Source organism: Nyctereutes procyonoides, unplaced genomic scaffold (assembly GCF_905146905.1).
Source record: "Nyctereutes procyonoides isolate TBG_1078 unplaced genomic scaffold, NYPRO_anot_genome, whole genome shotgun sequence".
In the NCBI taxonomy this organism is placed as follows: domain Eukaryota; kingdom Metazoa; phylum Chordata; class Mammalia; order Carnivora; family Canidae; genus Nyctereutes; species Nyctereutes procyonoides.
Genome location: NW_026575136.1, coordinates 14,998,385 through 15,013,053, shown reverse-complemented (window position 1 = coordinate 15,013,053; position 14,669 = coordinate 14,998,385). Strand labels below are relative to the sequence as shown.

At 35.3% G+C, this 14,669-nt stretch overlaps 1 protein-coding gene across 4 annotated transcripts in view; it reads left to right on the top strand.

The window, feature by feature from the left end:
- LOC129495394 (pre-mRNA-processing factor 40 homolog A-like) overlaps positions 1-14,669 on the top strand; it is a 59,229-nt gene that overhangs the window by 19,175 nt on the left and 25,385 nt on the right. For all 4 annotated transcript variants that reach the window (XM_055302849.1, XM_055302848.1, XM_055302847.1 and 1 more), the window contains exon 6: positions 13,869-13,979. In XM_055302849.1, the coding sequence (XP_055158824.1) occupies positions 13,869-13,979 (111 nt within the window). The remainder of the gene's footprint in view (positions 1-13,868; positions 13,980-14,669) is intronic.

The window sequence follows — 14,669 nt, the reverse complement described above, 5'->3', positions numbered from 1 at the left end:
GACTCTGGGATCATGGACTGAGCCACCCAGACACCCTGAAATAGCTTTTTAATCATATGTCAAATTCACACATATTCTGGCTTCTCCTTCTGGGTTTTCTTTTATATTTTCCATCTCTATTTGTTTATTTTTCATCCAGTATTGCACATTTTCTGATTAAAACAGCTTTAATAGTAATCTGGGCGGCTCAGTTAGGCAGCCAAATCTTGATTTCTTCTCAGGTCATGATCTCAGGGTCCTGGAATCCAGCCCTCAAGTCAGACTCTGTGCTCAGCAAGGAGTCTGCTTGAGGGTTCTCTCTGCCCCTCCCCTGCATTTTCTCTCTCTCTCTCTCTCTCTCTCTCTCTCTCTCTCTCTCATATAAATGAATAAATCTTTTAAAAAGTTTATTAAGACACTTCTTTGTTGTTTCTCTCTTCGTTACTGCTTTAGCTATTTTCACATATTAGTGTATGAATTCCTGTATCCCCCTAAAAAATCTGTAAATATACATATACCCACACACACTAAAGACAAAATTGTGGTATTCTGGGATTATATTTAATTCGTTTCAATTTTGGAAGAATTCACATTTTCTACTCTTCTATTTTCCCATCTAAAAATACTGTGTATTTGAAAATTTCCTATTTGCTTTAATTCTTTTTAGATTTTGGGTACACAAATTTGAGTTATTTGAACTCTTCAGATCATGGTCATTGTCATTGATCCTTGGAGGATTCCTCACATATTTTTCCACTTTTTCTTCATCTTCCCTCCCCTCCCTATAACACCCTTCCTAACAGGTGCTCATTTGGTTATATGCCCAAAGATATGCATATATTGGGAAAAGCTTACGAATTTTTTTTGTAGATGTATTGTGGTTTTTTTCTTCTCCTTTTTTCTTTTCTCTCTTTTTTTTTTAAAGATTTATTTATTTATTTAGGCACGTCTTCGTTGTTTCTCTCTTCATTATTGCTTTAGCTATTTTCACATATATAGTGTATGAATTCCTGTATCCCCCTCCAAAAAAATCTGTAAATATATATATATATACCCACACACACTAAAAAGACAAAATTGTGGTATTCTGGGATTATATTTAATTCTCTAGAGAGAGAGAGAGAGAGAGAGAGAGAGAGAGAGGCAGAGACACGGGGAGGGAGAAGCAGACTCCATGGCGGGAGCCTGACTCAGAACTCGATCCTGGGGCTCCAGGATCGCGCCCTGGGCCAAAGGCAGGCGCCAAACCGCTGAGCCACCCAGGGATCCCCCTCTTCTCCTTTTTTCTTTATATGTTTCATACTTGTTTCTTTGTTGAGGTATAATTGACATAACATTTTAGATTGTACAAAATTATTTGTTATCTATACACTGTGAAATGATCACAATTTAGTTAACATCTATTCATACATAGTTGCAGATCTTTTTTTCGTGTGATAAAGACTTTTAAGATTTACTTCCCAAAACTTTGAAATATACAGCACAGTATTATTGTTGTTACTATGCTATGTGTTACATCTCCATGAGTTAACTTATTTTATAACTGGTACTATGCACCTATTTATCCTCTTCACCCATTTCGAACCCTCACCCTCAATCTGTTCTTTGTATCTAAGTTTGGATTTTATATTCTTTTTAAAATTCTATATGTAAGGGAAGTCAAATGGTGCTTACCTTTCTCCATTTGACTTTTCGCTTAACATAACGCCTTCAAGGTCCATCTGTGTTTTGCAAATGGCAAGATTTTATTCTTTTTTATAGCTGAATAGTATTCGTGTGTGTGTGTGTGTGTGTGTGTGTGTGTGTGTGTGTGTGTGTACACCTTTCCTATCTTGGCTTTTGTAAATAAGGCTGCTGTGAACTTGGGGGTACATGTGTCTGTCGTTTTTTTTTTTTTTTTTAATAAATTTATTTTTTATTGGTGTTTAGTTTGCCAACATACAGAATAACACCCAGTGCTCATCCCGTCAAGTGCCACCTCAGTGCCCATCATCCAGTCCCCCCCACCCCCCACCCACCTCCCCTTCCACCACCCCTAGTTTCGTTTCCCAGAATTAGGAGTCTTTCATGTTGTCTCCCTTTCTGATATTTCCCACTCATTTTTTCTCCTTTCCCCTTTATTTCCTTTCACTGTTTTTTATATTCCCCAAATTACATGTGTCTTTTTAAGTTTTCATTTTCTTTGACTAAATACCCAGAAGTGGAATTGCTGGATTGTATGGTAGTTCTATTTCTAAATTTTTGAGGAGCCTTCATATTATTTTCCATAGTGGCTACACTAGTTACATTGCCATCAACAGTACATGTAGGTTTCCTTTTTCCCCACATTCTAACACCTATCTGTTGGCCATCTATATGTGTTTTCTGGGAAAATGTCTATTCAGATGCTCTGCTCGTTTTTTTATCAGATTATTTGGGGGGGGGGGGCTTTTGCTGTGCCTTGTATGAGCTCTTTATATATTTTGGATATTAACTCTATATACATGATTTGCAGATATTTTTCTTCCATTAAGCAGGTTGTTTTTTCATTTTGTTGATTATTGTTTTGTCAAAAGGTTTTTTTTTTTAAGACTTTATTTATCTTATTTTTTTAAAGATTTTATTTATTTATTCATGAGAGACACAGCGACAGAGAGGCAGAGACTCAGGCAGAGGGAGAAGCAGGCTCCATGCAGGGAGCCTGACGTGGGACTCAATCCTGGGTCCCTAGGATCAGGCCCTTGGCTGAAGACGGCACTAAACTGCTGAGCCACCGGGGCTGCCCAAGATTTTATTTATTTTTTTCATGAGAGAGACACAGAGAGAGAGAGAGAGAGGCAGAGACACAGGCAGAGGGAGAAGCAGGCTCCATGCAGGGAGCCCAATGTGGGACTTGATCCTGGGTCTCCAGGATCACGCCCTGGGCCGAAGGCAGGCACTAAACCTCTGAGCCACCCAGGGATCCCGTGTCAAAAGGTTTTTTTTTTTTAGTTTGATGTAGTCCACTTGTTTTGTTTTGTTTTTGTTGCCTTTGCTGTTGGAATCAGATCCTAAAGATCATTGCCAAGACTAATTAATGGTCAAGCAGCTTTTACTGCTTATCTTTATTCCTAGGAGTTTTATGGTTTCAGGTCATGAATTCAAGCCTCCATCCATTTTGGGTTAGTTTTTATGCATAATGAAGATAGTCTAGTTTCATTCTTCTGCATTTGGCTTCCTGTCTTGTATATTCTTACCTCCTTTGTCCTATATGAACCAACCATTTATGCATGAGTTTATTTCTAAGATCTTGATTGTTTTATTGATCTACATATATGTATGTATATATGTGTGTGTGTGTGTGTGTGTATTTTAAGATTTTATTTATTCATGAGCAGCAGAGAGAGAGAGAGAGAGAGAGAGACAGACAGACAGACAGACAGACAGACAGACAGGCAGGGACACAGGCAGAGGGAGAAGCAGGCTCCATGCAGGGACCCCGATGTGAGACTCTATCCTGGGACTCCAGGATCACGCCCTGGACTGAAGGCAGGCGCTAAACTGCTGAGCCACCCGGGGAGCCCTGATCTACATATATCTAGGTTTATGCCAGTACTATACTATTTTGATTATAGTACCTTGGTAATATAATTTGAAAGCAAGGAGCATGATGCCTCCAGTTTTGTTCTTTGGATTGCTTTGGCTATTCAGTCTTTTTGCAGTTCCATCCAGATTTTGGGATTGTGTGTTCTGTTCCTTTGAAAAATGCCTTTGGGGCACATGGGTGGCTCAGTTAAGCCTCTGCCTTTGGCTCAGGTCAGACTTGGGCTCCCCAGAGGGAGCCTGTTCCTCCCTCTGCCTATGTCACTGCCTGTCTCTCTGGGTCTCTCATGAATAAGTAACTAAAATCTTAAAAAAAAAGTGCCTTTGGAATTTTGATAGGGATAACATTGAATGTATAGATTACTTTGGGTAGTATGGACATTTGAACAATATTAATTTTTTCAGTCCATGAATATGGAATGTCTCCATTTATTTATGTCTTTTTTTTTTTCATTTAGGATCATTTCATTTAGGAAACTAGCTATCCTAGTTTCCACTGTATAGTTCTTTTAACATCTTCGGTTACTTTTTTTCCTAGGTATTGTGTTATTTTTGGTACAATTGCAAATGTATCTTTTTTTTCTTAATCAGTTTCGGGTTGTCCAAAAACATATTTTTGGTATTTTGACTGGAGTTGCATTGAATATGTAGTTTATGAGGGCATATTTATAATACTAAGTCTTATCAGTGAACATGGTAGTCAGTTCTTTCTGTCTATTAAAGACAAATTTTGTCTATTAAAGTCTAATTTTTCCTATTAGAGTCTTATCCATTCCTTATTCTGTTAGTTTATACATACTCTATAAGACTTGGCGCTATTTTGAATCTTATACTTTATGATCGTTTTTATATGTGTTTTCCAGGAGGTTTGCTGAATTGTTGCTTTGGGGGTTCTTTGTATATTATATAATGAATTTTGACTTCTTTTTTCTTCTAATCTTTATATCTAATCTTTCAACTTTTTGTGTCAGTCAAAACCTCTAGTACTATGGTGAGCAGCAGCAGTGATAAGCAGGCATCTTTAACTTGTTTTCTCTCTTACAGAGCATATGTATTAAATTTCTCCATTTAATATACTTACTGTATCTTTTTTTTTTCTACTGTTGCCTTTTGATAAATCACCTTTATTAAATTGACATTTCTATTCGTGGTTTGCTGAGAAGAGGTCATTGTGAGCTTTTATTTATTTATATATTTATTTACTTTTAGAGTGTAAGGGACACATATAACACTTCTGTTCCTGGTTTGCTGAGAGAAGTCATTATGAACTTTATTTTATTTATTCATTCATTCATTTTTAAATTTATTTTTAGAATGTAATGTATGCATACAAGCCAGAGTGGAGGAGGGTACTTTTAGGGGGCAGAGGGAGAGGAAGAGAGAAAATCTTAAGCAAGCCCCATGCCCTGCATGAAGCCTGACTTGGAGCTCAATCTCAGGACCCTGAGATTGTGACTTGAGCTGAAATCAAGAGTCAGATGGTTTACCAACTGAGGGGCTCCATGAACTTGATTTTTAAAATTCTTCAATGCTTTTTTTCTTATCCAGAGATGGTCATTTGATATTTTTGTTATAGTCTGTTAAAAGTGCAAGAACACAGATACATTTTATGATATCTCATCTTTGCATTACTAAGGTGAACCCTAGTTATTAAGTGTGTCAAGAGTGTATATGTCTGCATATACGTGTATTTAATTCCTTTGTTATTTAGGTGGTTTTTCTACGATTAGTAAGCTTTCTCTGTCTGGTCCTTAGAACAATTTGCATAGATGATGAATAATATTAGAACACAAATAAAAACTCTCTGAACCTAATAATACTTTCTGAGCATAGAGTTTTTAGATAACTGTCAATTTTGTTTAGTGGTTATTGAACTATTCCAATTTTATTGAACTATTCCCCCATTATCTGTTTTGTTGAGGTTTAATAATGATTTAGCATAGAGTTAGAAGTCCTATCATTGCCATTATTTATTCTGTCTTTTGGAGGGGGTAACCATTCAGTTTATTTTTACTATCTTTATTTCCTTCTTGATAACTCTTGCCTTTTTTCCAGCTTTTTGAGTACTTAGCTCATGGCTGTTAGACTTTTTTTTGGTACTGATTTAACTGTGTTGCTTAAATTTTGACATAGAGGGTTTTCATTTCGCTGAGTTCCCAATATTTTCTTTTCTATTTTCCCTCATTTGATTTCTTTATTGAAAGGATATTGGGTAGTATGTTTTTCTTGGTTTCTAGATCTGGGATTTTTTTTTTTTTTAAGACTTATTTTTTTGTAAGATTTTGTTTTTGTTTTTTTTTTTTTTAATTTTTATTTTTATTTTAATTTATGATAGTCACAGAGACAGAGAGGCAGAGACACAGGCAGAGGGAGAAGCAGGCTCCATGCATCGGGAGCCCGACGTGGGATTCGATCCCGGGTCTCCAGGATCCCGCCCTGGGCCAAAGGCAGGCGCCAAACCGCTGCACCAGCCAGGGATCCCAAGATTTTGTTTATTTGAGAGAGAGAGAGAGAAAGAGCAAGAACACAAGCTAGGAGCAGAGGGAGAAGTAGGATTCCTGCTGAGTGAGCAGGGAGCCTGATGTGGGATTCTTATCTTAGGATCCTGGTATCATGACCAGAGCGAAGGCAGACATTTAACTGACTGAGCCACCCAGGCGCCCTAAGACTGTTTTTTAGAGCAATTTTAGGGTGGCAGCAAAGTTGAATACTGAGTAAGGAGTTTCTTAATATCTTCTCCCCTTATAGCCTCCCATATTAACATCTCCCACCAGGGTGTTATATTTCTTATCAGTCAGTGATCCTATACTGATGCTTTGTTACACCCCATAGTCCAGTTTACATTAGACTTTATTCTCAGGGTTATTCATTCTATGAATTTTAACAAATAATAACATGTATAGTCATGAGTGTGTACAAAATAATTTCACTACCCTAAAAATCCTCTTTGCTGCACCTGTTCAGCTCTCTCCCTACCTCCACCCCAAGCCAGCACTAATCTTCTTAGTGTCTGCATTTTTTTACCTTTTCCTGAATATCATGTAGTTAGAATTATACAGTATGTAGCTTCTATAGACTGGCTTTGTTCATTTAGTTGCATTATAGTTTCCTCCATTTTTCTCATGGCTTAATAGCTTTTTTCTTTTTGGTACTGAATAATATAATAGTAATAATAATAGTTTCATTGTCTGGATTTGCCATGGTTTATCCATTCACCTACTGAAAGACGTCTTAGTTTTGCTTCCAGGTTTTGACCATGAATAAAACACTATTATAAACATCAGTGAGCAGATCTTTGTATGGATATAAGTTTTGATCTCATTTGGATAAATAACCACTGAGCATGCTTGCTTGATCATATGGTATAAATGTATGCAGCTTTGTGGTTGCAAAACTGTCTTCCAAAGTGGCTACTCATTTTGAATCCCCCCCCCCCCGTAATAAAAGGCATTTAATTTTAATTTGCAGTTCTTTGGTGTCAATGTTAAGCATCTTAAGCATCTTGTCATAGGCTTATTTACCACCTCTGTCTTTTGGTGAGGTATCTGTTCAGATCTTTTGACCATTTCTTAATTGGGTTCATATTTTTTTTAGAGTGGGAGAGAATGAGGTGAGAAGGGGAACAGAGAGATGGAGAGAGAATCTTAAGCAGACTCTACACCCAGCACAGAGTCCAGTGCAAGGGTTGATCTCACAACACTGAGATCGTGACCTGAGCCAAAATCAAGAGTCACATAACCAGCTGAGCTGCACAGGTGTCCCTGGGTTGCTCATATTCATTTTTTTTTCTTAATTTTTTTAAAAAATTATTTGTTTGAGAGAGAGTATGTGCAAGTGTGGGCATGGGGGAGAGATAGAGACTCCTAAGCAAGCTCCTCACTGAGTGTAGAGCCCTACTTGGGGCTTGATCTCATGACCCATGCAATCATGAACTGAGCCCAAATCATATCTTGGACACAACCCACCGAGCCACTCAGGGGCCCCTGGGTTTTAAGTTTGTTTGTATATTTATTTATTTATTTCAAGATTTACTTATTTATTCATGAGAGAGAGGCAGAGACATAGAGGGAGAAGCAGGCTTCCCCGCAGGGAGCCCAATGCAGAACTTGATTCTGGATCCTGGGTTCACACCCTGAGCCAAAGGCAGGTGCTAAACCTCTGAGCCACCTAGGTATCCCTGGGTTTTAAGTTCAACAGGGAGGTCTTTGTAATATCTGGATAAATTTATTTTTTTTTTTATCAGATGTATCCTTTGCAGGTATTTTCTTCCAGTCTGTGGCTTGTCATTTCATTGTCTTTACTTTGCCTTTGGCAGAATAGAAATTTTTAAAGAAGTCCAGTTTGTCAGTTACTTCTTTCATGTATCATGCCTTTGGATGACTTTTTTTTTTAAGTATACTACTTTTTTTTTTTTGCATATTATCAGAAAGCATGGCGGGGGGGGGGGAAGCATAGCCTGTGGAATATTGTTTGCATTTTATTAAAGCTTCACTTATGTCTATTTTAAGATCAATTTTTAGGGATATTCTGTGTGCTTTTAATTTAAAGTTATTTTGTTATCCTATTTTGGCGTATCTTTCATCTCTTTGCTCTGCCTAAGAAGAGGAGTGTCTTAAAATCCTTAACTTAAAAAGATGTCATCTTTTTCTCCCTGTATTTTTGTTGTTGTTGCTGTGTATTTCAAGGCTGAATTACTAAACACATGTATGTCCAGAATAAGTTTTTGGTCTGTTATTTTTTATCCATAGTAAGTCCCTCATTTTCATTATGGTTTTTGTTTTAAATTCTGTTTAGGTAGGAGAAACTGCTATCATAGCTTTTTAAATTTTTTTTTATTTTGCCTTCTAAAATCTTGATGTATTGTAAATAGGATTTTTTTTTTACATTTTTACTGCAAACTAGTTATTGCCAGTTCAGAAATTATTTTTATATTTAGCTTAGTGCTAGGTATGTTTATCAGTTTTCCTGGGAAATTAGAATACTTTTTTTTTATTTCAGTTAGATTTTATTAGAATCTTTAGCAGTTAAGATAAGAGAATTTATCTCTTTCCCAAATATTTATATCAGTTATTTCCTATTATTTATTATATAAATAGTTATTTGCTATTAAGTGTTGTTGAAATACAGTGATTATAGACCCACATTTTGGTCATGATTTTAAGAAGTGGCTTTAGAATAACTTTTTATTGGTTTTCAGTAAGTTGCCCTTCATCATTTTGATTTTTTTTTGTTATTTCTAGGATTTTTGTTCTTATTTTTTTAATGTATCTGACCTGTCATAATTTTGAGGATGTGGTTTGATCATACCGAGTCTCTTGGTGTGTTCCTGCGATAGTTTCTTTTCTCAGTTTGTTAATAGAAATAATTTCCTTACTGATTTCCCAATATTAAACCACCCTGGCATAGTCAATTCTACTTTGCGTATATACACTGCAGGTTTCACAGCTTTTCATCTTTTACTATGATCTGAAACAAGGACATTGTAATTTTGTGTTCTTTAAATCATACATGATATTCTGCTATGAAATTATCTAGTTGGGTATCTTTTAGTTCCTTTTGTAGTAATTGGAATATTTTTGTATGATGTGTTTCTTCCAGGGCAAATTATAATAGTTTGTGAGGAAATGATTTGCTCTAGATTTTGGGAGTTGGTTGTAAATCTTCGATTTGCAATTATGTTCTTCCTTAATTCTAATCTTGTATTTTATCTTTTTCTTATTTTCCTTATTTAGAGTAGTTGAGGGAACTTTTCTACCTATGTAGTGTTTCAGTTTAGTCATGTTTTTTCTCTTGGTTTCATTCAGTTGAGCTTATACTTGACTACAGAAATAGTCATGAATGTAAATGTTTATCTTGTGTACTTAGGTTTATTTTAGTTTAAGTATATTGAATTTATTCACAAGTCAATTGTGAAGTATATTAGCTCTCTTGATAATTATATATATTCATTTTTTCCTTTTATCCAGTCTTTTTTTTTCTTTTAAACATTTTCTGTATATTTTTTGCCGCTATACCACAATGTCTTGTTCTGTATTTAACACTGCATCTTAGACATTTTCTATTATATCAGAACACAGATATCCATAAGATACGTGTACAGTGTGAATGGGACCCTAGCTGTGGGTAGATATTGACCTACCTCCAGCTTCTCCCCATTACAAGTAATCCTGCAGAGAACATTCTTGCCCATCTCTGCAACTGCATACCATGGGGCTTTGTGGCGTGAAATACCAGCATCAGGGGATTCTTTGCATTTTTCTTTGTCTTTTGTTTGCATTTTCAATTTTGATGAGAACCAGTAAATTGCCTGTGAACCAGCACTGGCGCGACCGTGTACTTCTCCTCACACCCTCCTAACATTGTATATCAGTAGTCTTTAACTGTCACTTGTCTGATGAACAAAAAGTTTTCATTTAATGTATGCTTCCTTGATTTACTAGTGAAGTTGAACATCTAATTATATTATCTGTATTGAGTCCTGTTAATGGCTGTATTTTTCCATTAGATTGTCTTATTAATTATAGTAGAGTTTTGTATATTAAGGATGATAGTTTTTTAATTCCTTATTTGCAAATTTATGATTTTGGTTTATCATTTGTAAGAATGTTAACTTTTGGTTGATTCTGCAGAACTATCATTTGTGTTGACAGCTTTTTATAATAACAGTAACTGTCAGTAATAAAGTAATTTTGGGAAGGCTGTCATCTGTAACAAAAGTACAGAGTAATACTAGAGCTCCAGTGCAAGGATTGTTCTACAAGTCTTCAAAGCAACTAATCTTATGGTTAAAAGTAATGTCCTGGTTTTGGCCCATTCAGAATACACATCTCTTTGTCAGGTATTCTATGATTAGGCAAGGACAATCTAAATATGTGATGGGCAGCATTTGTTTATTGCTCTAGAAAGGTCTTATTTTTTTTTTAAAGTAGTGATTTTTAGGAAAATAAGTTTTTTGAGTAGACTGTGCTGTCCTCATTACTTAATATAACTACTTGCCTAAGTCATATATTTTGTCCTATGAGGACTTTCATAGGACAACTTTATGGTTGTTACTGATATATGCATTAATGTTTTATGCCATTCTTCATCTTATATTTAACATTCAAAGATGCATTTTTTTAAATTTTTCTTTTAAAATACTACTTACTAGTTTTGAGCAGAAGCAAGATACAGTTTTAAGTTCCAGATTAGGTGCATTGAAGGAAAAGGAGCAAAAGTTTATCAGATAAATCATTTTTCTCCAGAATTGACTTCTATAAGTAGATTTATTAGTTAAGACATTAGGACAAAATTTATATTCCTATCTGAAATGATTGTTTCTAACTATTGATGCAAAGTGTTGGAGCCTTGCCCTTAATAGGAACTTAGTGGGTGGGCCAGGACAATGTTGTAATTAACTCACTAGCCAACTGTGTTAAACTTGGGCATGTTCCTGTACTTTCTTATGCTCCATTTTCTCTTTTTATAAAGTGGAGATAATAAATAGTATCTACTTGAGTGGAGTTAAAGAATTGAGAATTGATGCAGAGCAGTGAGTGGCATAGCACAGTGCTTACCACTCGTTAATAGATCAGGAATTCATCTGTCCTTATTGACAATTAGACTGTTCTGAATATAATACCCTTGGCACAGCATTTGTGTGGGTAAAATGTGGTCTTTAGAAGCAAATTTGACTGAATTGTTCTAGTTTTATTATTTACTCCCTGAATCACTATGAGCAAGTTATTAACCCTTGTAAGCCTTGGTTTTCTTATTTGAAAAATGAGGATAGTGTGTTCATACTGGTTTGTATAGTTTTAAGGCTTAAATAAAGTAATGGCTAGTGAATACTAAATTGCTTCTTGTTTTACTGGTTTGTATATTTCTCCTCTTTGTCCCTATTATTTGGTAAAGTGTACTTTGTCTCTTTTAATTCCATTTTTTCATAAGTTTGTTTCTGGTGAACTTCCTCTTTTCCTGAATGCCCTTTAGCAGGTGCAACTTAGGAAATTTAAATATAATTTTGGAACTTAATAGATTCCTCTTTAGTGCAGTCCTGAGATGCTGTTGGGTTCATTTTTTAAAAAATAAAAGAAATACAAACCTCTGTATGCCTTAGCAGAATTTGTGAAGTAAAGCAGTACTCGTAGTTGAGGCTTCCATATATTTCTAAATCACATCACCTTTAGGTTAAAAGATGTTAAAGTAACAATAAGCTAAGTATTTCAGCAGTTACTATAATATTTGCTCCAGAAAGATTATAGTTGTTATATGCTGCTCAAGATGCTAGAACAAGTTAAGGAATTTAATACATCTTTTGAACTATCTAACTCTCCTGCTACACCATGCACAATCCATTTGGTAAATAGTCATGTCAGATGACTTAATGAAGAATCTCTATGAAAAGCAGACATTTTGTTATCAAACAGCTCAAATTGTATCAAGTTTCTTCTTTGAATTCTAATGGCTATTTATAATTCCTTCACATTAACTCATTTTCTTCCAAGAAGTTTTAGAAAATAATCATCTTGCCTCATCTACTTGTGTTAAAATCACATTAATTTGTGTCCTTAAGTCATCTTTACTTGTTCTCCATCCCCTCATTTTGCAAATCTTCATTAAATAGCATATTTGCTTTGACCATTGAACATGTCTGAAATGGAGATTCGTTCTATAATCCATCGTGTCTTATATCCAGTCTGCAAGCAGCAGTTATGGCTTAGTTGTGCATAATTTGAACAACAAAAGTGCCAACATCAGAAGAATGAATGTCAGTGGTTTGAGAGAAAGTTCTAGAAATAATGATGACAGAGCACTTTTATCAGCTAGGAATAAAGTGATTATGGTGAGAGAGTAGAAAAAGCAATAAAATGATGTATGTTGAACCACATTCCCAACGCAGAAATCAGAAGTAGGTGTGTGCTATTTCTCAGTAAAGTTGAGAAGGAAGAAAGAAGGTTCGGCTTTAAGTACAGAAGATAGTTAAGAATGAATGCCGGTGATTTTCAGTTTTAATAAATGCTGTGTTACCAGTATTATTGACAAAGGGAATGATCAATACATGTGGGATATAATGGACGTCTACAGCTCTCATTCAAAAAATGGTCTCAGTGTGAAAGTTTAAGGAACAGCTTAACTGTTTTGCCTATTTTTCCTTTTATTTATTAAAAAACTGAGTTTTGATTAAAAGTGCCTAAGTAAGAATACATCTTTCAGAAGTGCAAAGTAAAATCTGAGTGTTAAAAAGCATGTGATAGTTTGAAGATGATTTTACTTTTTCTTAGAAATATATGTACAGTGTTTTGTCTTAGATTTGAAGAAATGTGATACAGGTCATCTCTAACCCTTTTTCAACCATACTTTGTTACAATCTAAATAATCTGGTACCTGGAACTGAACTTAATACCTTTGATGTCATTCAGTAATTTATTTATTCATGATTCCTTGTAAAATTACTTTTTTTAAACGTCTTAAGAAATAATTGACATATAAAGCTGTACATACTTAATGTGTATAACCAGATGATTTGGGGAATAAATATATACCTGAGAAACTATCACCACCAAGACCACAGACACCTATCATTTCTCAAAGTTTCTTACCACCCCTTTTATTATTATTTTATGTGTTTATGTATGGGAACCTTGTAAAACTCTTAACCAGCCTTTATCTGAGGCATCATGTCTCTTGATACCTGAAGTTTTACTAGCAGTTTTGAGTAGGTTCTTAGTAGTTCGTCTGGGTCCTAGAGTGTATATACGTTCTACACCAGTGTCACATAATACTATCACCTGTTTTATGTTGAAGCATTTGGATTCACTTTTTATCCCTGTTAAATTTCACCTTGCTTGATAAATTCTGTCATCCAAAATGCATCCTTTCTAGCTTTGACAGCTGCGTCTTTATGGCATGTCAGTCTAGAACTTTGTCCAAGTTGAGGTACTTTGAATTCAAGTTGTTGAGCTAATGAGCAATCCACCTATACAACACTAGCATCTACTTCATATATTTTAGCTACAAGGCATAGGTTGTGTTGCATGTAGATTGTCTTGTGTGTGTTACAGAATTACCATTCTCAGAAGAAACAGTCATATCCTTATCCTTCAGAGATACTTCGTAGAATACAGAGATTCTAAAACCTCAATAGATCCATGCCACTTTTGAAATACTTCTAAAATGGTCAGTTATCTCCCTACTACTTGCATTGATGAATTATTCTAAATGACTTAAAAGTGAGAAGTATGACTATTTTTGTACTTTTGTTTGCATATTGTTAATAAAACTAATGAAAACTGATGTTCACTGGTATAGCACTGTTAAAATAATTTCTGTAATTTTTTGCTCTTTAGAAATCAATGTGGACTGAGCATAAATCACCTGATGGAAGGACTTATTACTATAATACTGAAACAAAACAGTCCACTTGGGAGAAACCAGATGATCTGAAAACACCGGCTGAGGTAAAAGTTTGAGCCTTCAAAATTTATAGGGGGCGGGGATTCCTGGGTGGCTCAGAGATTGAATGTCTGCCTTTGGCCCAGGGCGGGATCCTGGAGTCCCGGGATCGAGTCCCACGTCGGGCTCCCTGCATGGAGCCTGCTTCTCTCTCTCTCTCTCTCTCTCTCTCTCTCTCTCTCTCTCTCTGTGTGTCTCATGAATAAATAAATAGAATCTTTAAAAATAAATAAAATAAAATTTTTAGGGATTGTTAAATGGATTCTTTTTTTTTTTTTTTTTTGGATTTCATGGGTATTTGGTAGGAGGAAAGACCAATTTTGTTTACTGATTTTTTATTTTTTGCCCCTGCTCAGGAACCCTTATCAAGTGGCATCAATTTGAGAAAGATGATTTAAAGAATAAATTTGAAGAGCAGAAGGACTCTCACTGCTTGCCCTCCATTTTTTAAATTCACATTTTAAACTATTTTCCTTTTATAGCAAACCTAGGTGATTCCATGTTTTCCAATGAATTCTTAAGTTTCCACTGAGTTGGCGTAATGGAGATTAAATTAGATTACAAGTACTTCCTTCTATAAGAGTGGGAAATCGTCTCTGGAAAAAGCCCGTGAAAAGCATGTTTATTTCTTTTTGTGTTGCAAATTTTATCATTTAAAATATACAGTGGGGAAATTAGATTGAAGGAATAAACTG